At 38.0% G+C, this 23,845-nt stretch overlaps 2 protein-coding genes across 2 annotated transcripts; both read right to left on the bottom strand.

Annotated features, from left to right (window-relative positions):
- Window positions 1–2,063: 2,063 nt before the first annotated feature.
- Window positions 2,064–3,002, bottom strand: LOC130877247 (olfactory receptor 1468-like). Its single transcript, XM_057774348.1, has one exon. It carries the CDS (start codon window positions 3,000–3,002, stop codon window positions 2,064–2,066), a length of 939 nt encoding a protein of 312 aa, XP_057630331.1.
- Window positions 3,003–16,359: 13,357 nt separating this feature from the next.
- On the bottom strand, window positions 16,360–17,307 carry LOC130877024 (olfactory receptor 1468-like). The gene has a single exon (XM_057773941.1). The coding sequence runs from the start codon at window positions 17,305–17,307 to the stop codon at window positions 16,360–16,362; it is 948 nt and encodes a 315-aa protein (XP_057629924.1).
- Window positions 17,308–23,845: the final 6,538 nt, after the last annotated feature.

The raw sequence follows: 23,845 nt of genomic DNA on the forward strand, positions 1-23,845 counted from the left end.
TTTAAAGGAGTGAGTTACCACCACCTGAATCTGTTTCTCTTTGAGATTGGATCAATCAATTGAAGCTCATGGTGACCTTGATCTCACAGAGATCTATCTGCCTCTGCCTCCCAAGTGCTGGCACTAAGTATGCTAGATACCACTGCTTGGTATTTATGGCTAACTATTGGCTTAGCTCAGCACTCTGATATTCTGTCACGCTTTTGTTTTTGTTGTTAGATCACAAGCAAAATATCACCACAGCAAATGAATGAAACTAGAAAAGACTAATTTGGGCAAGGTAACTCAGGCCCAGAAAGACAAACATGGTATGTACTCATTTTTAAGTGGATATTAATTTGCCCTAGTTAGTTTTTCTATTGCTGTGAATAAACAGCATGACCGCAGAAACTCTTATAAAGGAAAACACTTAATTGAGGTAGCTCACACTTTCAGAGATTTAGTCCATTATCCTCATGTTGGGACATGGTAGCTTGCAGGCAGATATCTCAAGAGGTGAGATATCTACATCTTGATCAGCTGGCACCAGGATGTGAACTGTAACTGGGCATAGCCTGAGAACAGGAGACCCAAGAGTAACACATTTCCCCCAACAAGGCCGCAACTATTCTAACAAGTTCATACAGTCTAATAGTGCCACTCCCTCTGGGGGCCATTTTCTTTCAAACCTGTGCAAACTGTCAAATAAAGGACAATCATGCTTCAATCCACAGATAGAGAGGGTCCAAATTAGAAGGACGCCTTTAGGGGGAGATGCAAGTATCTTTCTTGAATAAAGAAATAAAATAGATATTGAGGATGGACTGGGTACAAATAGGGGTGGAAACAGGAAGGATTAGGTGGGGGGAGTAAAAAGGGAAAGAGAACTGGGAGAAACAACTGGAACCAGGGGTAATTTAGTGGCAGGCAAGAAACATAGTGTAATGGAAACTCCCTGGAATCAATTATGGTGATGTTAGCCGAGACCCTAGAAATAGAGGATATGGAAACTGAACATGCCGTGTCCTAGAACCAGACAAGTTTTCTAGTGGAGGGATTGGGACATTAAAACAACTACAAAATATCTGATCTACACTTTGTCCTGACAGCAAGATTTGCCATGGTAAAAGTGGCACAGAAAATATGGGAGTGAGCAAACAATAACTGATTCAGCTTGAGACCCATGTTGCGAGTGAGAGTATACACCCCTGACATTGCCTGGAGGAAGAGAAACCAGAAGATAGATGGGCTAGAGATTCATGATAGACCCAAACAGGTCAGAAAGAAGTAAATGCAATGATCCCCTATATATCAGTTACGCTCCATAAAATCACCCATGAAAATAGAGGCAGAGACCCACCACCAAATATTAGGCAGAATTAAGTGACAAACGTAGTTTCAATAAAAAAGGAATATAAAGATTGAAAATCTGATACAACAGAAGATCTTATCTAATGCTTTTCTAGAATCACACTTGCAAAGCAGTGGATGACATCAGTAAGTGAGAAAGTTCTACTTCCTAACTGAACTACTTTACAAAACTCCCTTTTTTCAAATAAAATTATTATGGAGTATGTTCTGTGGTGTGGGTCCAATTTTGGGGATACATCCTGTAATATTAGTATCAATGTATTAATTATACATTAATATATTAATTAATAGATGAATTTAATTAAAAATCACAGTTTTGCCATTATAAACTGATTATCTCCTTGCAATAGACTCTTAGCAGGGACTCTTTTAGATCTCTGTTCCTTGAACTCTACATGAAAGGGTTCAGCATGGGACTTAATAGTGTGATTAACATAGAAATTTGTGTAATATCATAATATTTTAAGAAGGAATAAAAATCAGCCAAAACAGTAACTTGTAAGTAAACTTTTTGAGAGTCACACATGCAAGGCAGAGGAAGGCATCACTAAGTCAACAAAGTCTGGTTCCATACCTAAACTACTTTGCAAAACTGCCTTTTGCAAATGGAAATGTAAATTCTTGAATGCTGATTCCATTGTAGGACTACATTTTGTAATATTAGCATCAATATATTTATTAGGTAAATTTAAGTAAAAGTCTCAGTGCTGCAATTATAGGCAGATTTTCTTCTTGCAAAGGACTCTTAGCAGGGCCTCTTTTATGTCTCTGTTCCTCAGGCTGTAGATGAAAGGGTTCAGCATGGGAGTCACTACAGTGTACATCATGGCTATCACAGTCTCTTTTACAGTAGAGTTGTTAGCTGAAGGACATAGGTAGACACCAATAATTGTCCCATAGAACAGTGAGACCACAGACAGGTGGGAGCCACAGGTAGAGAAGACCTTGTGGATAACCCGAGCAGATGAAACCTTTAGGGTGGAGCAGACAATTTGCACATAGGACACAAGGATGAGTAAGAATGGGATGACAATAATGGGCCCTCCCAAGACAAATATCATTAGTTCATTAATAAAAATGTCAGAGCAGGACAACTTGATCAGGGCAGATAAGTCACAGAAAAACTGGGGGATCATGTTGTCCTCACAGAAAGACAATCTAGCCAAGAGAAGGGTGTGCAGCATGGCATACAATATATTAAATACCCAGGACATTGTTACCACACACATACAGAGCTTTAGGCTCATGATGCTGGTGTAATGAAGGGGAAAGCAGATGGCCACATAGCGGTCATAGGCCATGACCATAAGAAGGAAGTTTTCCATGTTTCCAAAAACTATGTAAAAGTACATTTGTGTCAGACAACCTACATACGGGATGGATGGAACTTTGATCTGCATGTTCTTCAATAACTTTGGCGTTGTGACAGAGGCAAAACAGAAGTCAGAAAAGGACAAATTACTGAGGAAGAAGTACATGGGTGTGTGGAGATGGGAGTCCAGTATAATGAGGATGATGATGATGAGGTTCCCCATGATGGTGGTGAGGTACATGGCCAGGAGCAGGGCATAGAACAGCGGCTGATGCTCTGGGAGGATGGGCAGACCCCGGAGGATGAAGGAAGAGATGACAGTTTGGTTTGTCATTATCATACGTATCCAGTATCCTAAGGAGAAAATATTAGGATCCTTTCAAATTAAAAAAAAATAAACATATATTTTGGAAATATTTGTGTAAGAAGAAATCTGACAATGATCACAGTGACTATATTCTCAAACTCCAAATTGTAATCATTACAATCAACAATAATTTTTTCCCAACTTTTTCCTAACCTGATTCTATCTCCCATCCTTTCAACGGAGATATGCATTTTCTACTGGATGTCAGATGTATTAATTCTTCTCTCTTACGCAGCTTGCTCAACTGTTGTTTATCCATTTGTAATTTGTTCACTTATTTTGTATGCTGATGTTATTTATAAATTTGATAAACTATGTCCTTATAATTTTATGCAAGTTTCTAGAAAAACACACATACTCTAGTGCCTTAGATTACCGTTTCAAACTCAGATTGTAACACACAGATGTCTGCTTTGCTATACACTAACAATCTTCTTGCCAGTGCATGTATAACAGATAAGGGGCCCAAAAGCCACAAGAGAAATTCATGTCTTCACTCTGTTGTTTTCCAAAGCATTCCTCAATCTCCTACCTCTCCAGGCACTCATTGGATAGCAAAAGAAATTCATGTTTGTGTCAGAAATCTCTGAGTTGGACCCAGTTTTCCCTTACCTTGAACTACTGTCACATATTATACCGAGTTCCCTTTCCAGCTTTCTCCTATTTATTCCATTCTCTTCTGTGTGATTATATCAATATATCAGAATCACCTTTTTTCTTTACTGGAACACAGAAGTAGATTCAGTTCATATCCATGTTCTTAATTCTCTTGAGCCTGTTCTTCTCCTTCAACGTGCTTCATTTACACATTCTAACAGAGGAGTTCAGTCCTTTGTTGTCGTATTAATTCTGCACATTTCCACGGTTGCTCTGAGGATAAGGACAAAGCTCCTATCAGGGACACAAACACTGTTTAATTTTCTCACCTATGCCCGTGGTGTACCCCACTATGGTCACAGCGATACTTGTATTTCTTTCTTCATCAATGCTGGGCCTAAAAATTTTTCCCTCTCAGTCAGACTGCTGTGGTGCATGCCTTTAGTCCCAGAACTTGCGAGGCAGAGGCAGGTGTTTCTCTGTGAGTTTGAGGCCTGTCTTGTCTACAAGAGCTAGTTTCAGGACAGGCTCCAAAGTTATAGAGAAATCCTGTGTCGGGGGAAAACAAGGAAAAAAGTCTTATCTCTACCATTTGAGAGTGGCTCATATACTTCACTATCACTCCCTTCATTCATTTGGGAGAGCCCTTCATTTGGTTCATACTCCTTCATATGTAAATGTATTGTTTATCATGTACACAGTTAAATTTACCAGTGCCCCATACTAAGTAAGATTTTATCCATGTCTCATAGAATTCTATATGTATCCATTGCATTTATATTTTTTAATCACTGCAGTAATCTACCTTCACATGAATTGTAATCTACATGCATTTTAGGTCTTAAATGACTCCATTCTGTTTGGTTATTTACAAATTTTCTTTTTTTTTATTTTTTTAATTTTATTTTTATTCTTTTTTAATTAAAATTTCCACCTGCTCCCCGTTTCCCATTTCCCTCCTCTCCTCCCAAATATTGCCCCCTCCCCCCACTCCCCTCCCCCTATCCCCACTCTTCTTCTCCTCCCCCCACACCATTCCCCCTCCCTCTCGATACTGAAGAGCAGTCCAAATTCCCTGCCCTGCGGGAAGACGAAGGTCTTCTATCTACATCCAGGAAGGTGAGCGTCTAAAGAAGCTAAGCTCCCACAAAGCCAGTTCATGTATTAGGATCAAAACCTAGTGCCATTGTCCTTGGCTTCTCATCAGCCTTCATTGTCCGCCATGCTTAGAGAGTCCAGTTTCAACCCATGCTTATTCAGTCCCAGACCAGCTGGCCTTGGTGGGCTCCCAATAAATCAGTTCCACTGTCACAGTGGGTGGGTGCACCCCTCGTGGTCCTGATTTCCTTGCTTATGTTCTCCCTCCTTCTGCTCCTCATTTGGACCTTAATCTCTAACTAGCATTAGTACCTGTCATGATATATAACTTTGTCCAGTGAAATATTTTTGCCTGGTGATTAAACTGATATTACAACATCAATGGTAGAAAATTCCCCCATTTCAATTAAAAAACTTGATGAGTTAGCATTAAATTTTACACTCTATGATGAGCACCAGAGATCTAATGTGATATATGTGCAGTGGTAGAGCTCATCATTTGCATCACTGTTCCATAATACTGATAACTCCAAGTCATAAACATATGCTTTAATCCACAAAATGTGATTTGCTGAAAAAATAGGATGAAAAAATGTATAATTATAAAATAGAAGGAACAAAGCTATTTTGGAATTTTCACTTAACTTATTCCTCAATTGACAATACTCTCTGTGATGGTTGATTTATACATCAAAAGGGTTAAGCCCAATGCCAAGTTTGGACATATTATAGTTGGTAATACTATATTCTATAAATGTCATTAAAATCAGCAGATTTTGCGTAAAACAACTAACACTTCATGACATGATCTTTATTCGCACAGATGAAAGAAACAAGGGAAGAACACAATACACTATAGAAAAAATTTACATTTTTGCTTTAGATAAAAGTCTATAACCTCTACTCCCAGAGGCCCCAATATTCTAATAGCTTTCAAATGATCACCTTTTCAGTTGCTAATCTATACAATCGGTATCCTAAGTCACATGCATGTACACACACACACACACACACACACACACAAGACTGGCCTCAAACACGCAACACCACTACACTTTCCTAAACTCTAGGATTACGGTATGTGCTAACATCACGATCCAGAGAAATCACCATCATCGCTTGCCAATGATGGGCTAAGGGAGTAAATGCCTTATTTAGATGTTAAGTCCACCATTCTCAAATTAAACAGCACCTAGAAATACCAAGGGATATATTTCTAACAGTTGGTACACCTGCATATCATCTTTGACTATGTAGAAAAACTGGTTTTGATTATAGGGATATCATTTTATATGAGCACCTAGATGATATTATGTCTTCCTCGATGGGCTGCTCTTAGGAGTAACTACAGATGCAACCTCTAAAGTGCAAATTTGTGAACTTGTACAGATAAAATGGATCATCATCTTTGGAAGGACACTCTTCAGACATTGCTAAGACCCCACAGTGGAAAGCATAATAAATCATAGAGCACTGGGGCAGTGAACTCCATTTCACAGCACTGCTCTTGGATCGAAATGGTTTGTTATTGAGAAAATTACATAATGAGTAATTGTAATGAAGCCATAAATATGAAAGTTGTTATATGATGATCATGAAAGATTCACTGTGATAAATTCTTGGAAGACAGTAAAAAGAAGAATCCTACTGTACCTGGAAAACTGTTCTGCATGGCACTTGAAATCTATGTAGATTGACAGCAAGACAGTAGCTTATTTTTCTGAATGAACCCAGATCTGCTGATGCTGAGACAAAGTTTCATGTTCAGGATCCTGCCTGCCTTTAGTTTATTTACACACACAGGGACTAGTAGCCCCTGTACTCATTACCTATCTGCCCATCCCTACTCACATCCTCCTGTGGACAGTTCTGGGCCTTAGGCACCCTGCATCTCTCAGGAGTCCACATGCTGTGTAACTCATTAAAGACATAGTCATTATCCAGTTCCTTCCTAGGACCAATTTACCTCAGGGATCTCTAGTGGAGACTAATTATAGTCACTGATCACTCTTTCCTACACTAACAGGAAAGTAGATTTAAAGAATAACAACATACAAACAAAAATAAACACATGTGTGATGCAGTTTTCCCATTTGTATGCTGTGAATATGTCCTATTACTATTTGTTAGTAAAGAATCTGCTTTGGTTTATGACAGGACACAATATACGTAGGTTAGAAAACTAAAAAGGAGAAAGAAGGTAGGGTCAGGCAGATGCCATATAGCTGCTGAAGGAGAAAGATACCTTACCAGGAAGCCAAAGCCTCGTGCTGAAACACAGGTTAATAGTAATAGGTTAATTTTTAATGTAAGAGCTAGCTAGAAACATGCCTGAGCCATTGGTGAAACAGTGTTGCAATTAATATAGTTATGTGTGATTATTTGGGTCTGGGCAGCCAAGAAACAACAGTACAGTCTCCATTCACATGTGCAGTTCCAAGAAAACTAAAAAATAAAAGTGGAAAGATGCATACTCATTGACTGGTCAAGTAATGAGCATGCTTCTGCTTGATGGAGCCCATATTTTATTTATTTATTTATTTATTTATTTATTTATTTATTTATTTATTTATTTGATTTTCGAGACAGGGTTTCTCTGTAGCTTTTTGGTTCCTGGAACTAGCTCTTGTAGACCAGGCTGGCCTCAAACTCACAGAGATCCGCCTGCCTCTGCCTCCCGAGTGCTGGGATTAAAGGCATGCGCCACCACTGCCCGGCTGGAGCCCACATTTTAGAGGGAGAAATGAAGCAGTTGACTAGAAAACCAGCCCATGTTATTTTCATTGGTAATGACTTAAAGTGTCTAACACAACAAAAATTTACACAAGAAGCCACAGACAGTTTTAAAAGTTTTGGCTGTGATCCTTGCTTTTAATGGAAGTTCAAACTCTCCAGACCATTCTACAGTAGTTTTTAAGTGCAAGTGGAATGAAACTGTAGAAAATCACACACACTGGGACAGCTTCCAAATATAGCATCTCAATCCAACATGATTGTCTACCTGCTAAAGTAAAGGGCTTCGGGCATAGACACAATCTTCTAGTAAAATTTAAACTTCATCTATCAACTAACTATGTGTGCCAAGGAGAAGGGCAGGAATATGGTGGTGGTGTTTGTTTTCTTTACTCCTTTTGTTTCCTGCCACCCAGCTACCAGATAAATCACACATGGAGGCTTATTCTTAATTATAAATTCTGGTTTATGCCAGCTTGTCTTAACCTAAATTATTCCATCTAATTTTTGCCTCTGGGTTTTTCCCTTTTCTTTTCCTGCATACCTTTTTTTTTCCTTTTTACTGTGTCTGGCTGTGTAGCTTGGTGGCTGGCCTCTGAATTCCTCTTCCTTCCTCTTCCTTCCTCTCTTGTTCCTTGATCCCTCTTTGTGCTCCTCCAAGATTTCTCCTTCTATTTATTCTCTCTGCCTGCCAGTCTCACCTGTTCTTTCTGTTGCTTCACTATTGGCTGTTCAACTCTTTATTAGACCATCAGGTGTTTTAGACAGGCACAGTTACACAGCTTCACAGAGTTCAACAAATGCAACATAAACAAAGGTAACACAATTTAAAATAATATTCTATGACAATATGGCAAGTAGATGGAATATTTAATGCTTCCTTAAGCCAAAAGAAAAGCAGTACATGTTTTTATGTTTTTATGCCTGGTCATTCATTTGATATTCTTACCTATGAATACCATGATAGTACCTTCTAGTACCATTACCTCAACTCCTCTAAATATATGTGAGATGACTTCCTAATGCCCTGTTCTATGAGTTCATCATTGATCATGATGCCATTGGTGGCATTTCTAATTCCTTCCTTCATTGTAGTTCTGAGCTTGGTGGTCATCTAATGAAGTTCCGTGCATGATTATGAAACACAAATTTTCATCTCCAGGAAATCTCGATCCTTATTGGTCTAATGCTATTTGAGCTCCTAGAGAAGAGTAACATTTATTGGTGAATGTGAAAATGCTAAGTGAGATCTAAGGATGTATCCAGTATTTTAGAGAGAGTACTGTCTGCTCTGGTTGTGAAAAACAGCCATATTTTGCTTGCTAATGTAATGGTTTCAGTTACTCCAGAAGAATGATTCAAAATACGCTCTCTATTTTGGTTAAGATGAGAAGCAAAGGTGGTTTTATGGTAGGTTTAAGTTCCACTCAATCATCTCAAAGGATTGTGATATTCACTTATATAAGGATAATTAAATAGGTTTAGTATTTTCATTGTCTTTGGCTACAGGAGAAATTCATGTTCATCCTTGTTTACTGAAGCTTTATTCACAATTACTAGAAATGAAACAATATAGATATGTTCAACTGATTGATAATAAAAATATGGTACATTCATGCTACAAGATTTTATTCAGTTAGAGTGCTAATTTTTAAAATTAAGTTGTTTGCTTTCTTAATTAGTTTTAGTTTTTGTATATTCTAAGTATGAATTGCCTGTCACATGTATAGCTGGCAAATTTTATCTCCCAATCTATACTCTACTTCTAGTAGATTTTCTGTTTCCTTTACTGTACAGAAAATATTAATTATGACTCATCAATTTTTTTGTGAGTTATTACTTTTATTATTTTTTTAATTTATTAATTTATTTACTTATTAAAGATTTCTGCCTTCTCCCCGCCACCACCTCCCATTTCCCTCCCCCTCCCCCATCAAGTCCCCCTCCTTCATCATCCCTAAGAGTAATCCGACTCATCAATTTAATTAGCATCTAACACATATTGTAATGCCCTTACCTATTCCTATATCTTGTAGAATATTCCCTATTTTTTCCAAAGAAGTTTAAGAGTTCCATGATGAAGTCCTAGACCCAATAGTCACTGATTTTTCTTTTCTTTTCATTCTTTTTTCCTTTTCTGTTTTTCTTTAATTGAAAAACTCCATACAATTTATTTTGATCATTCTTACTCCTTCTCCAACTCCTCCAAGATTCTACATACTTCTCTATGAAACCCACTCATGCCTTTTCACTTTTTTTAGAAATTAAACCAAACACTAGAAACACACACACACACACACACACACACACACACACACACGAATTCCTCAAAACCACAAAATAGATACCTAATAATAAAAGGAAAAACTCCATAAGACAAAATTGACCCCAAAACATATAGAGAACAAAACTTTACAAAAATAGTGAGTCCATTTAGTGTTGGCCAACTACTTATAAGCATAAGACTTACACTGAAAGATGGTTGATATACCTGTGAGTTTTACTAGGGAAATTTTTTCTTTGTCAGCAGGCCTTAATTTCTTATATCTTCTCTCTCTTTCATTCTCTGTGTTCAATAATTTTTTTAAAAAATTATTTCCCTATTTATTTACTTATTCTTTTCTCATATATTACATAATGGCCACATTTTCCCTCCCCTCCTGTCATCCCTGTCCCTCCTACCTTCCTTATACCCAAGATCCATTCCTCCTCCATTTCTCTTAAGAAAGAGCAGAACTCCCAAGGATATCATAGCCTAGGTACTGATTCTCTGTCACATACATATCAGGCAAATATTTTATCCAGATCCATAGGCTGCTTCCAATTCATTGTCTGTTAAATTTGCTGTACAGAAACCTTTTTTGTTCCTTATGTGTTGTTTTTTAATTTATTTTATTAATTAAATAAGCTATTTTTTCATTATATCCCAATTCCATTTTTCACTCCTCCCTCCTCCCATTCCCTCCTCCTGCCCTGCACCACAACAGCCCCCATCCACTCCTCAGAGAGGGTAAGGCACATTGCTTTGAGGACGGTCCAAGGCCCTCTCTACTATAACTAGGCTAAACAAGTTATCTATCCAAAGAGAATAGGATCTGAAAAAAAACATGCAAGCAATAGGGAAAAATCTTGATGCCACTGCATATGGCCCGGCAGTCTGTCCCAGCCATACAACTGTCACCCACTTTCAGAGGGAGTAAAGTGAATCTATGCTGGTTCCTTCCCTGTCCGGTTGGAGTTGGTGAGCTCCCATTAGCTCAGGTAAACTGTTTCAGTGGGTGCACCCATCATGGTCTTGACCTATTTGCTCATATTCTCATTCTTCCCACTCTTCAACTGAACTTTGGGAGCTCAGCCCAGTGCTCCACTGTGGGTCTTTGGCTCTGTTTCCATCAGTTGCTGGAAGAAGGTTCTATGGTGACATCTGTGCACCATTTTTTCTAATAGACAGAACCTGGAAACAACCGAGATGCCCCTTAACCAAAGAATGGATAAAGGAAATGTGGCACATTTACACATTAGATTACTACTCAGTGGGAAAAAAAATGACATCTTGAAAGTTGCATTCAAATGGATGGAACTACAAAAAACCATCCTGAGTGAGGTAATCCAGGTACAGAAACATTTCAGTTTCATTTGTCAATTAAATGAACTTCCAGCACCCCATTTACAATGCTTGCACCTATGCCTATATCTTGAGGTGTATTTCCTATTTTTTGGAGAGTCATGTAAGCATTTCATGTTGAAGTCCTTGATCCAAAAGGCGTATTTCTTTCTTTGTTCTTTAATTGGAATAACAATTTGTACAATACATTTTAATCATGCTCTCTTCTCTTTCATCTTCTGCCAGACCCTCCCTACCTCTCTCTACCAACTCACTCTCTACCTTTTATCTCTTTCCTTAAAAATGAAAAAAGCCAGAATACACACATACACACATATCACAAAACTACAAAAATGGATTCGTAAACAGAAAAGCAAAAGACCAATAAGACAAAAATTCCCACCAAATCAAGATGTGGCAAACGTCTACAAAAATACTGATTCCAGTTGGTGTTGGCCTACTTCTCATGAGGATAGGGCCTCTACTGAAATATGGTTAATATACCCAGTTAGGCTCCACTGAAGAAAACTGGTTTTTCTTTTTCTATCAGGTATCAATGATGGGGAAGTCAATGGAGTCTAGAATGGAAGAACATATTTTACACCATAGTGTACAGGGACAATTAAGGGAATGAATGAATCAAGGTAAGAGACCTAGTTCATGACACAATAGAGCATTTAATCATTCATGTAACATGAACGTGGTTGAACAGCATTTTTTACATACTGTAAAATATCTACATAAGAAATTTTGCAGGCAAAATAAAAAGAAAATTAAAGTAATGATAAATAATGAACATTGTTCTGTTTCCAGCTTCTTTTTATCATTTTGGGTAGGTAACTTTTAAATGGCTGGTGGCTAATAATTTCAGGGAAAGAAAAATGGCATCATCAAATTTGCATACAAATGGTAACAACAAGAAAAATTTATCTTGAATGAAGTAACCCAGATTCAGAAATCAAATATGGTATATATTCACTTATAAGTGGATATTAACTGTTTAGTAAATGATAATCAAGTCACAATACACAGATCCAGGGAGATTATGGAAAGATGAACGCTACAGAGGCAAAACTAGGATCTTTCTGGGAAGGGAAAATGCAATAGATTGTGGGGGTAGACTGGGGATCAGGTGTGGGAGGAGGGATAGAGAGAGACAGTGCAGGGATAGAGAGTTGGAAATTGCATGCAGTTAGAAGACAATGTGGAATCCTAGTGCAGTGGAAACTTCCGGGAATCTGTGAAAACTAGAACTCCCAGTAATGGGGAATTCAGAGTCTGCACTGGCCACTTTTTCTAGTCAGGCAATGTTCCCCAAGGTAGGATTTTATTACATTTGGTTGAGTTATTAGCCTAAGAATCTCCATAGCAATCTGCAAACAACTCAGGCTGAGGCTACAACAGACTTAGCTCTCTGGTGTCTGACAGCGGGGCCCAATTGCAGGAGACAATAGTTAATTAAATATAGAGAGGTTGAGCTAGTAGGGCTTGGAGCCTTCACCCCTACATTCCAATCTCTTCGGAAAAGGAAGGTACTCTGAAGGCTTTGGAAAGTGAAGCCTGGATACCAACCCAACCACAAAACCCTCACCTACAATCTATTCTGCCTGTAAGGTGTGCTAGCAATGGTGATCAAGAACTTGTGGGAGTTTAGGCCAATGAAAATTTGGTTTAAGTTGAGGTCAACTCCACAACAGAAACTCAATGACCTGCACTGTCTGTATGGCCAGAAACCAGGGACTAAATAGCCCAGAAAACTAGGTTAGAAACAAAAACACCTAGATAAATATCAATTAAATGATTCCTAATGATACTGTACTATACTTATAGATAAATGTCATGTCCACTTGTCATTAGAGAGGTTTTATTGTGCAGCAGATTGGAGCAGTTGTAGAAATCAAATGCCCGACATTCTGTAGAGAGTCTAAATTGGAGATCTCTGAGGTGCAATTAATAAAAACTCAGGGTCAGAAACTGGGGTTCAACCTTAAAACCCAAAACACAAAAACAGCCAGCCACTGGCTCTTACCTTGAACTCAGTCTATAATGGTGATCCTGCTTCCAGGAATCTCAGAATGATACTGTCTATTAGAGCTACTTCCCCCCCCCCCCCTTATATTATTATCTAGGACTGGGATTAAAGTCATACACCACTGGGATTCAAGGCATTCACCACCCTATTTCTACGGCAAGTAGTGTGGCTACCTGGATTAAAGTTGCATGTCGCTGTGGCTACAGAAATTAAAGGTGTGTGTTACCATAATCCGCTCTGTAAGGCTGACTGGAAGGACTTTTTAACTCTAAGATCTTCAGGCAGTCTTTACTTATTAAAATACAATTGAAATGCCACTACAGGTCTCCATCAGTTTTCTCTCTTTTGGATATCAGGGAACCCTGTGTGGGATGGGGTGGAGGAAAGACTGGAGGGGTCAAAGGGGATGGTGGATACTAGAAGAAGAGGACACACTAAATCAACTAAGAAGGGCTCAAAGAGACGGAAATAGCAAGCACAGGGCCTGCATGTGTGTGTACCAGGTCCTCTGCACGTATATTAGGGTTGTTGGTTTGATATTTTTGTGGGACTACAATGGCGAGAGCTGGTGGCTTGTGGATGACTTTCCTTCTATTGGGATTGCCCTGTCCAGCCTTGATCTGAGGACTTTCACCTTGTCTTTCTGTATCTTCTTCTGTTACATCTGGTTGCTGTCTCTTGAAGACCTGCACCTTTCTGGAGAGGAAATGAAAGGGGGTGCATTGTGTGTGGAATGGGTGAGCTAAGGGTGGTAGAAGGAAGGAAACTGTGGTTAGAGGTATCTTAGGAGAAAAATCTATTTTCATTTCTTTTTAATTTTTTATTAATCTATTCTTTAATATATTAAATCCTGACAATAGTTTTTCCTCCTTCATCCCCACCCAGACTCTTCTCCCTCCCCAATCTCAATCTATCTCTCTTATTTTTCCTTCATAAAATTGTAGGCCTTCCACAGATACAAACCAAACATAACATATCATGTTTCAATAAGACTAGAAAACTACTCTCAAAAGGCTAAATGAGGCAAGACTATAGGAGGATAATGGTTCCAAAGTAGTCAAAAGTACCAGAAACAATGGCCCCTTCTCCCTCCGCTAGGAGGCCCATAAAACACAAAGTTATACCACTATAACATATATGTAGAGGGCCTAGTTAGGCCCATGCAGCCTCCCTGGTTGTCAATTAGTTACAGTGAGACACTATGGGCCCATGTTGATTCTGTGGGTTTCCTTGTATTTTTGACCCTTATGACTCCAACAATTTCTCCTCCTCTTCTTCCACAGGATACAATCCTTAGCAAAATAATGAATTAAAAAAGTGGGACATTTACATAATGGAGTATTACTTAGCAGTAAAAAATTGTTATTATGAAATTTATAGGCAGATATCTCCAGGATTATAATGGGTCTTAATAATAAAAACTCAGAGTCTGATGTCAGGGTAAATGCTGAAAGATTGGATAAGTAAAGGAGCCAACCACTAGAGAGAACCTTTACCTTAACCAAATCCTCAGACCAATGTAGGAAAGATACTGTCTCCACAATCCTCAGACTGAATGCAATGCACTCCTGTCTCCTCCTGCCCCATATTCCTCTCTCTGCCCAGCTGTATCCCCTCCTTCTTGCTGGAATTAAAAGAATGTGACTCCCAAGTATTGGGATCAAAGTTGTGAGCCACCTGACTCTGTTTCTTTTTAGACTGGATCAATCAAGTGAAGCTCAGGGTAACCAACTCTCAAAGATCCATCTGCCTCTGTCTCATAAGTAACGGGATTAAATATGCTTGCCATCACTGCCTGGCCTCTATGGCTAGCTAGTAGTTTAGCTTGCACTCTGATCTTATGGCAAGCTTTATTTGTTAGATTACAAACAAAATATCACCACAGAAAAATGGGTGTAACTAGAAAAAAATCAATTTGGGCAAGGTAACCAAGACCCAGAAAGACAAACATGGTAGTACTCACTTGTAAGTAGATATTAACTGTGTCTTAGTGTTTCTATTGCTGTGATGAAACAGCATGACCACAGCAACCATTATAAAGAAAACATTTAATTGGAGTAGCTTACACTTTCAGAGTTTTAGTCCATTAAGCTCATGGTGGGACACGGCAGCTCACAGGCAGCCATGCTGCTGGAGAAGGAGGTGAGATATCTATATCTTAATGAGCAGGCATCAGGATGTGAACTGTAACATTGGGCACAGCTTGAAAACAGGAGACCCAACAGTGCCACACTTCTTCCAACGTGGCCACACCTACTCCAACAAGCCCATACACCCTAATAGTGCCACTCCCACTAGGGCTCATTTTCTTTCAAACCAGCACAAAGTGTCAAGTAATGAACAATCATGCTACAACCCACAGATCCAGGGAGGCCAAGTGACAAGGATGTTTCAAGGGTAGGTGCATGAATCCCCCTAGGAAGGAGAAATATAATAGATATTGAGGATGAACTGAGTGCAGGTGGGGATGGGAAAACGTGAGAGGAGTGTGGAGGGAGATTGTACTGGGAGGAACAATTGGAACTAGGGACACTTCGATGGCATGGTAGAAACACAGTGCAATGGAAATTCCCCGGAGTCAATTAGGGTGATGCTAGCTAAGATTCCAATTAATAGAGGATATGAAGTCTGAACCAGCCATCTCCTAAGACTTAGAGTTGAAGGATTAGAACACTAAACTCACTACAAAATTTTTGACCTATAATTTTTTTCTGCCAACAAGATGTGCCACGGTAATTTGGCACAGAATAAATGGGAATGACTAACAGTAAGTGGTCCAGTCTAAGACACATGTTATGAAAGGAACCATACTGTTGACATTCAGAAAAAAAAGAAACCAGAAGCCAAATGACCTATGAGAGAACCAAGCAGGTCAGAAAAAAGTAAATAAAACAACGTCTAATGTGTCAGTTAGACTCCATCAAACAACTGATGAAAACAGATGCAGAGACCCACAGATAAGCTTTAGGGAAAATGCAGATGAAAATCTGTTTTCAATTAAAAAAGGAATCTAAGGGAAGAAATATTGATATAACAGTGACTCTTATCCAATGCTTTCTAGAATCACACTTGGAAGACAGTGGATGATATCAGTGAGTGACAAAGGTCCACTTCCCTAACTGAACTACTTTGCAAAACTCCCTTTTGCGAATAAAATTATTATGGAGTATGGTCTATGATGTGGGTTCAATTGTAGGGACACATATTGCAATATTAGTATCAATATATTTTCTGGGTGAAATTAAGTAAAACTCACAGTATTGCCATTATGAAAAGATTTTCTTCTTGCAAAGGACACTTATCAGGGCCTTTTTCATATCTCTGTTCCTCAGGCTGTAGATAAAGGGGTTCAGCATAGGAGTCACCACTGTGTACATCAAGGCTATCACAGTCTCTTTCACAGTAGAATTATTAGCTGATGGGCATAAGTAGACGCCAATGACTGTCCCATAGAACAGTGAGACCACAGACAGGTGGGAGCCACAGGTGGAGAAGACCTTGTGGATAACCCGAGTAGATGAAACCTTTAGGATGGAGCAGATAATTTGTATGTAGGACACAGTTATGAGTGAGAATGGGATGACAATAAAGGGCCCTGCCAAGACAAATATCATTAGTTCATTAATAAAAATGTCAGAGCAGGCCAACTTGAGCAGAGCAGATATGTCACAGAAAAAGTGGGGGATTATGTTGTCCTCACAGAATGACAATCTAGCCAGGAGTAATGTGTGCAACATGGAATGCAGCATGTTAAATACACAGGACATCACTACCAGACACACACAGAGCTTGGGGCTCATGATGCTGGTGTAATGAAGGGGGAAGCAGATGGCCACATAGCGGTCATAGGCCATGGCCACAAGAAGAAAGTTTTCCATGTTTGCAAAAAACATGAAAAAGTACATTTGTGTCAGACAATTCACATAGGAGATGGATGGAACTTGGCTCTGCATATTCTCCAGCAACTTTGGCATTGTGACAGAGGTAAAACAGAGGTCAGAGAAGGACAAATTGCTGAGAAAGAAGTACATAGGTGTGTGGAGATGGGAGTCCAGTAGAATGAGGATGATGATGATGAGGTTCCCCGTGACAGTGGTGAGGTACATGGCCAGGAACAGGGCATAGAACAAATGTTGATGCTCTGGGGATATGGGCAGGCCCCGGAGGATAAAAGAAGAGATGATAGTTTGGTTTTTCATTATCATTATTATCATCCAGTATCCTAAGCAGAAAATATTAGGACCCTTTCAAATTTTAAAAATTATGAATATATGGATATATTTCTAAAAAACAGATCTGACAATGATTATAGTGACTATATCCTCAAACTTCAAATGTCTGTAATCATTACAATCATCAATATTTTTTTCTCAACTTTTTCTGAACCTGATTCTATCTCTCAACTTTTCCAATAAAAATCTATGCATTTTCTACCAAGAGTCAGATGTACTAATGTTTCTCTCTCCTTCTATATGCTCAACAGTTGTTCATTTGTAATTTGCTGTGTGTTGTTTTGTATATTGATGCTATTGAAAATCTGATAAATTTTGTCATCATAATTTTATATAAGTTTCAACAAAAACACACATACTCCAGTGTGTTAGATTATCATTTCAAACTCAGATGTCTATTCATCAACAATCTTCTTTCTTATGCATGTGTGACAGGTATCAGGAATTCAAAAGCTACAAGAGAAATTCATGTCTTTCTCTTCTTGTCTTCCAAAGAATTCTTCATTCTCCTACCTCTCCAGTCTCTAATTGGATAGTAAAATAAATTCCAGTTTATGTCAGAAATTTCCGAATTTAACCCCTTTATTTTTCCTTACCTTGAACTACAGTCACACGTTATACAGAGTCCCCCCTTCATTCTCCTGCTATTTTATCCACTCCTTTCTGTGAGATTATATCCATCTATTAAGATCACATCTTGTCTTTTCTGGAACACATAAGTAGATTTAATTCATGTCCATATTCTTATGTCTCTTGATCCTTCTCTTCTCCTTCAACATGCTTCATTTATACATTTAACAGAGTCATCTCTTGTCTGATTAATTCTTCACATTATCATTGTTGCTCTGAGGATGAGAAAAAAGCTCCTATCAGGGACAAAAACATTGTTTAATTATCTCAAATATGCCAGTGGTACATCCCCCCTAGGGTCTTACAGTGACACTTGAATTTCTCTTTTCATCAATGCTGGGGTTAAAATTCTTCTCTCCCCCAATTTAGAGATGCTCATCTAGTATATTATCACTTCCTTCCATGTTCTTCCCCTTCATTTTTATCAGCATTCATATGTAAAAGGTATCAGTTATCACATACATGACTAAATTTATCTCTCCATGCTAGGTAGGACATTCATCTTTGCCCCGAGCATTCTCTATGTATCCAATGCTCTTATTGTTTTAATCACTGCCTCAAGCTACCTTTATATCAATTGTAGTCTACACACACTAGAGGTCTTATATGGCTTCATACTATTTGTTTATTTAAAAATCTTTCATAATCTCTAACTAATGCCAGTACCTGTCATGATGTATGACTTTGACTAGTGAAATTTTTTGTCTGGAGCTCAAACTGATGTATATTTCTTCAACTTCAGTGGTCGAAAATTCCCATTTCAATTGGAAAATTGACAAGTATGCATTAAATTTTACGTGCTATGATGAATATCAGAGATTTAATGTGGTATATGTGCAGCATTAGGTCTAATCATTTGCATTACTCTTCTATAATACTGACAACTACAAGTCATATACATATGCTTTAATCCACAAATGTCATTGACCTTGGCGAACAAAAAAAAATAAGATGAAAAATTTTATCAATTATAGAAAAGAAGAAACAAAGTTACTTTGAAATCCTCACCTAAGTTATTCCTCAGTTGACTAGTTTCTATGTGATGGTTAATTTACACATCGAGTGTGTTAAGCCCAATATCAATTTTGGATATATGATTGTTGGTAATAATATATTCTATAAATGTCATTAAAATCTACAGATCTTGTGTAAAAAACTAACATTTCATAGCATGAGCTTCTTTCAATCAGATGACTGAATTAGGGGAAGAGGACAATACACTACAGAAAATTTTTGCATTTTTACCTTAGATAGAAGTCTATAACCTCTACTCTTCTCAGAGTCCCCAAAATTCTAGACAGTTTTCAAATGTCACCTGATCAGTCATTAATCTATGCAGTCAGTATCCTAAGTAACATATATTGGCACACACATACACAGACAGACACACACATACATAAGACTTGCCTCAAACATGCAACACCCCTGACTCTTTCCCAATCACCAGGATTACAGGTATGTGTCAACAACTCCATTTTCTGTTTCTCCTAGAAGTTGATAGTACCTTTGTGTTATGGAGGCTTGTGTACATAGATCACAATCCAGAGAATCACCATCAGCTGTTACCAATGATGGGCTAATGAAGTACATATCTTACTTAGATTTTAAGCCCACCATCCTCAAGTTAAACAGCACCTAGAAATAACAAAGATTATATTTCTAATAGTTGGTACAGCTGAAGATGATTTTGAACTATGTAGAAGAAATGGTTTTCATTATAGAGATATCATTTTACATGAGCACCTAGATATATTATGTCTTCTTTGATAGACTGCACTTAGGAATGATCACAGATGTAACCACTAAAGCACAGATTTGTGAACTTGTGCAGATAGAATGGATAATCATCTTGGGTATGACACTGTTTAGAGTTTGCTAAGACCCCACAGTGAAAAGTATAGTAAAGCATTCAGCAGTAGAGCAGTGAACTCCGTCTCCCAGTGCTGCTTTTAGATTGAAGTGTTAAGGTTTTGAGAGAAAATTACATAATGAGTAATTGTAATGAAGCCATCAATACTAAAGCTGTTATATGATGATCATGAAAAATGAACAGTGTGATAATTCTTGGGAGACAGTGAAAAGAAGAATGCTACTGTACCTGGAAAACTGTCCTGCATGGCACTTGAAATTCATGTGGATTGGCAGCAAGACAACAGTCTATTTCTCTGAATGTACCCAACTACGCTGATGCTGAGTCAAAGCTTCAGGTTCAGGATCCTGATCACCTTTATTTTATTTGCATTCACAGGGACTAGTAGCCTCTCTACTCATCACCTATCTGCTAATCCCTTCTCACATCCCTCAGTGACCATCCCTGGGCCTTGGGGGCCCTGCACCCCTTAGGAGTCCAGATACTGTATAACTCATTAAAGATGTAGTAATTACCCACTTCCTTCCTAGGACAAATTTACCTCAGAGATCTCTAGTAGTGACCAGTTATAGTTACTGATCACTCCTTCCTACACTAAGGGAGAGGTAGAATGTAAAGAACAACAACAAATAAATAAACATATGCATGATGTGGGTTTCCCCTCTGTATGCTGTGAATATGTCTTATTGCCATCGGTTAATAAAGAAGCTACTTTAACCTATGACAGAACACAATTTAGGTAGGCAAGAAGAAAACCTGAATGCAGGCATGAAAAAGGCAGAGTCAGGCAGACGCCATATAACTACTGAAGGAGAAAGACACCAGAAACTTACCAGCAAGTCACAGCCTCATGGCAATGCACAGGTTACCATTAATGTGTTAATTTAAGATTCAAGAGCTAGCTAGAAATATGCCTGAGCTATTGGTGAGACAGTGTTGTAATTAATATAGTTTCTATGTGATTATTTGGGTCTGGGCAGCCAGGAAACAAGAAGCCATGGATAGTTTGGAAAGTTTTGGCTGTGATCCTAACCTTTAATGGCAGTGCCATCTCCCCAGCTCATCCTACAGTAGGTTTTAGTGGGATAAAACTGTAGAAAATCACACACTATGATGGCTTCCAAATACAGCATGCCAACTCAACATAACTGAATACATGCAAAAGAATTTAGAACATACATACAGTATTCTGGGAAAATTTAAACTTCATCAGCCAACATTCTGTGTGTGTCAAGGAAAAAAGCAGTAATATGGTGGTTTTTGTTTTCTTTACTGTTTTGGGGTCCAGCCACACAGATCCTAAATACTCACACATAGAAGTTTATTCTTAATTATAAATGCCCAGACTTAGCTTGTTTATGCCATCTTATCTTAACCTAAATTATTCCATCAACCGTTTGCCTCAGGGATTTTACTTTTTCTATTCCTATATACATTTTCTTTCCTTCTAGTTCTGTGTCTGGCTGTGACCCTGAAGTCTTCTTCTTCCATCCCCTTTCCTTGATCTAGCTGCTTCCTGCTCCTCTCAGATTTCTCCTTCTATTTATTCTCTCTGCACGTCAGCCTTGCCAATTCTTTCTGTTGCCTCACTATTGGCTCCTGAGTTCTTTATTAGACCATCAAGTCTTTTATACAAGCACAGTAACACATATTCACAGAGTTAAACAAATGTAGCATAAAGTAACACACCTTAAAATAATATTCTCCAGCAATATGAACATGGCAAGCAGGTGGTATGTTTAATGCTGCTTCAATTCAATAGAAAAGCAGTCCATGTTCTTATGCCTGTTTACTCATTTGGTCTTGTTACCTATGAAAACCATAATAGTACCTGTTATCACCATTACCTCAAACCCTCTCTATATATGTGAGATCTCTTCCTAATGCCCTTTTCTATTTGATCATCATTCATCATCAAGTCATTGGTGGCATTTTTAATTCCTTCATTTATTGTACTCCTGAACTTGGCAGCCATTTGTTTGATGATCTTCTGTACATGATTTTGATTTTTTTTTTTTTTTGGTTTTTCGAGACAGGGTTTCTCTGTGGTTTTGGAGCCTGTCCTGGAACTAGCTCTTGTAGACCAGGCTGGTCTCGAACTCACAGAGATCCGCCTGCCTCTGCCTCCCAAGTGCTGGGATTAAAGGCGTGCGCCACCACCGCCCGGCTGTACATGATTTTGAAACACAAATTTTCAACTCCAGGGAATATTTGTCCTTATTGGTCTAACGTTATTGGGCTCCTAGAGATGAGTAACTTTTGTTTTTGAATGTGACAATAGTAAGTGGGATCTAATAATGTATCCAGTATTTTAGACAGAGTGTTGCCTGCTCTAGTTGTGCAAAATATCCATGTTTTGCTTGCCAATCTATTGGTTTCAGTTACTCCAAGAACAATGATGTGTCTACTCTCTGTATTTTGATAAGTATGAGAAGCAAAAGTGGTTTTATGGTAGGGTCAAGTTCTATTCAATCATTCCTAGGGAATGTGATATTCACTTGTATATGGATAATTACAAAAGTTTAGCATTTTCAGTGTATTTAGCTGACTGGAGGGAATCACATTTATCTTTTTTTTTTAATTGATGTTCTATTCACAATATCTAGAAAGAGAAACAGTACAGATATTTTCAACTGATAGATAATGAAAATATGATACATGTATGCTATGGAATTTTATTCAGTTCTACAGTGGCAATTTTTTAAAATTAAGTTGTTTGTTTACTTGATTTTTAAATTTTTGTATATTCTAAATTTTAATCACCTGTCACATGTATAGCTGGCAATTATTTTTTTCCCAGTCAATATACTACTTCCAGTTGATCTTCAGTTTTTTATTGCACAGAAACACATTAACTTCATTTATTATGACTCTTCAATTTAATTTGCCTCCAACACCATATTTATAATGCCCTTAACTCTTCCTACATCTTACTCTGTATTCTCTATTTATTCCAAAGATGTTTAAGAGTCTCATGATGAAGTCCTTAATCTATTAGTCATTGATTTTTCTTTTTTCTTCTTTCTTTTTTCATTTCCTGCTTTTCTTTAATTGAAAAACTCTATACAGTTTATTTTGATCATTCTTACTCCTCTTCCAACTTCTCCCAGATCCTCCATACCTCTCTACCAAATTTATTCCATGTCTTTTCATTAGTGGATACTAGCTATAAACAAAGGAAATTAAGCCTATATTTCATGATCCTAGAAAAGTTAAAGAATAAGATGAACCCTAAGAAAAACATATATAGATCCACCTGGAAAGTCGAAACAGACAAGATCAATTGACAAAACTGGGAGAATTGCAGTGAGGGGAGAAGTGAGGGTGGAAGGGGAAGAAGAGGGGAGAAGGGGAGGGGTAAGGAGAACTTGAGAGAATGGGATGGTCGAGATGGAGGAAGGACCGAGATGAGAGCAAAGAAAGAGAGATATCTTGATTGAGGGAGCCATTATAGGGTTAGCAAGAAACTTGGCACTAGTGAAATTCCCAGGAATCTACAAGAATAACCTCAGCTAAGACCACAAGCAATAAAGGATATGGGGCCTGATCTTGATTTGCCCTATAGTCTATTTGGTTTTCATGTACCTTTATAGGCATATCCTTCTTTAGGTTGTGATAAAGTTTTCTTCTATAATTTTTTGAATATACTTTCTGTGCCTTGGAGTTGGACTTTTTCTCCTTCTTCTATCATATCATTCTTAGGTTTGATATTTTCATTTTGTTCCAGATTTTCTGGAATTTGTTGGATTTACCATTATCATTGGCAAATGAATCTATTTCCTCTATCATATCTTCAAATCCTGTGAATCTCTTTGCCAACTTTTATAATCTCTTGGTTATGCTTGCATTTGTAGTTCCTGTTTATTTACCCAGATTTTCTATTTCTAGAATTCCCTCAGTTTGTGTTTTCTTTATTGTTTCTATTTCAGTTTTCGTGTATTGAATTATTTCAATGTTTTTTTCCCTGTTTGATTTTTTCCCTTGGGATTCTTTAATAGATTTGTTGATTTCTTTTTTGTT

The sequence above is a fragment of the Chionomys nivalis genome, chromosome 7 (assembly GCF_950005125.1).
Source record: "Chionomys nivalis chromosome 7, mChiNiv1.1, whole genome shotgun sequence".
Classification (NCBI taxonomy): Eukaryota; Metazoa; Chordata; class Mammalia; order Rodentia; family Cricetidae; genus Chionomys; species Chionomys nivalis.

Bases quoted from the DNA above. Each gene is read 5' to 3' on its own strand.
- LOC130877024 (XM_057773941.1), bottom strand. From the start codon at position 17,307: ATGATAATAATGATAATGAAAAACCAAACTATCATCTCTTCTTTTATC.
- LOC130877247 (XM_057774348.1), bottom strand. From the start codon at position 3,002: ATGATAATGACAAACCAAACTGTCATCTCTTCCTTCATCCTCCGGGGT.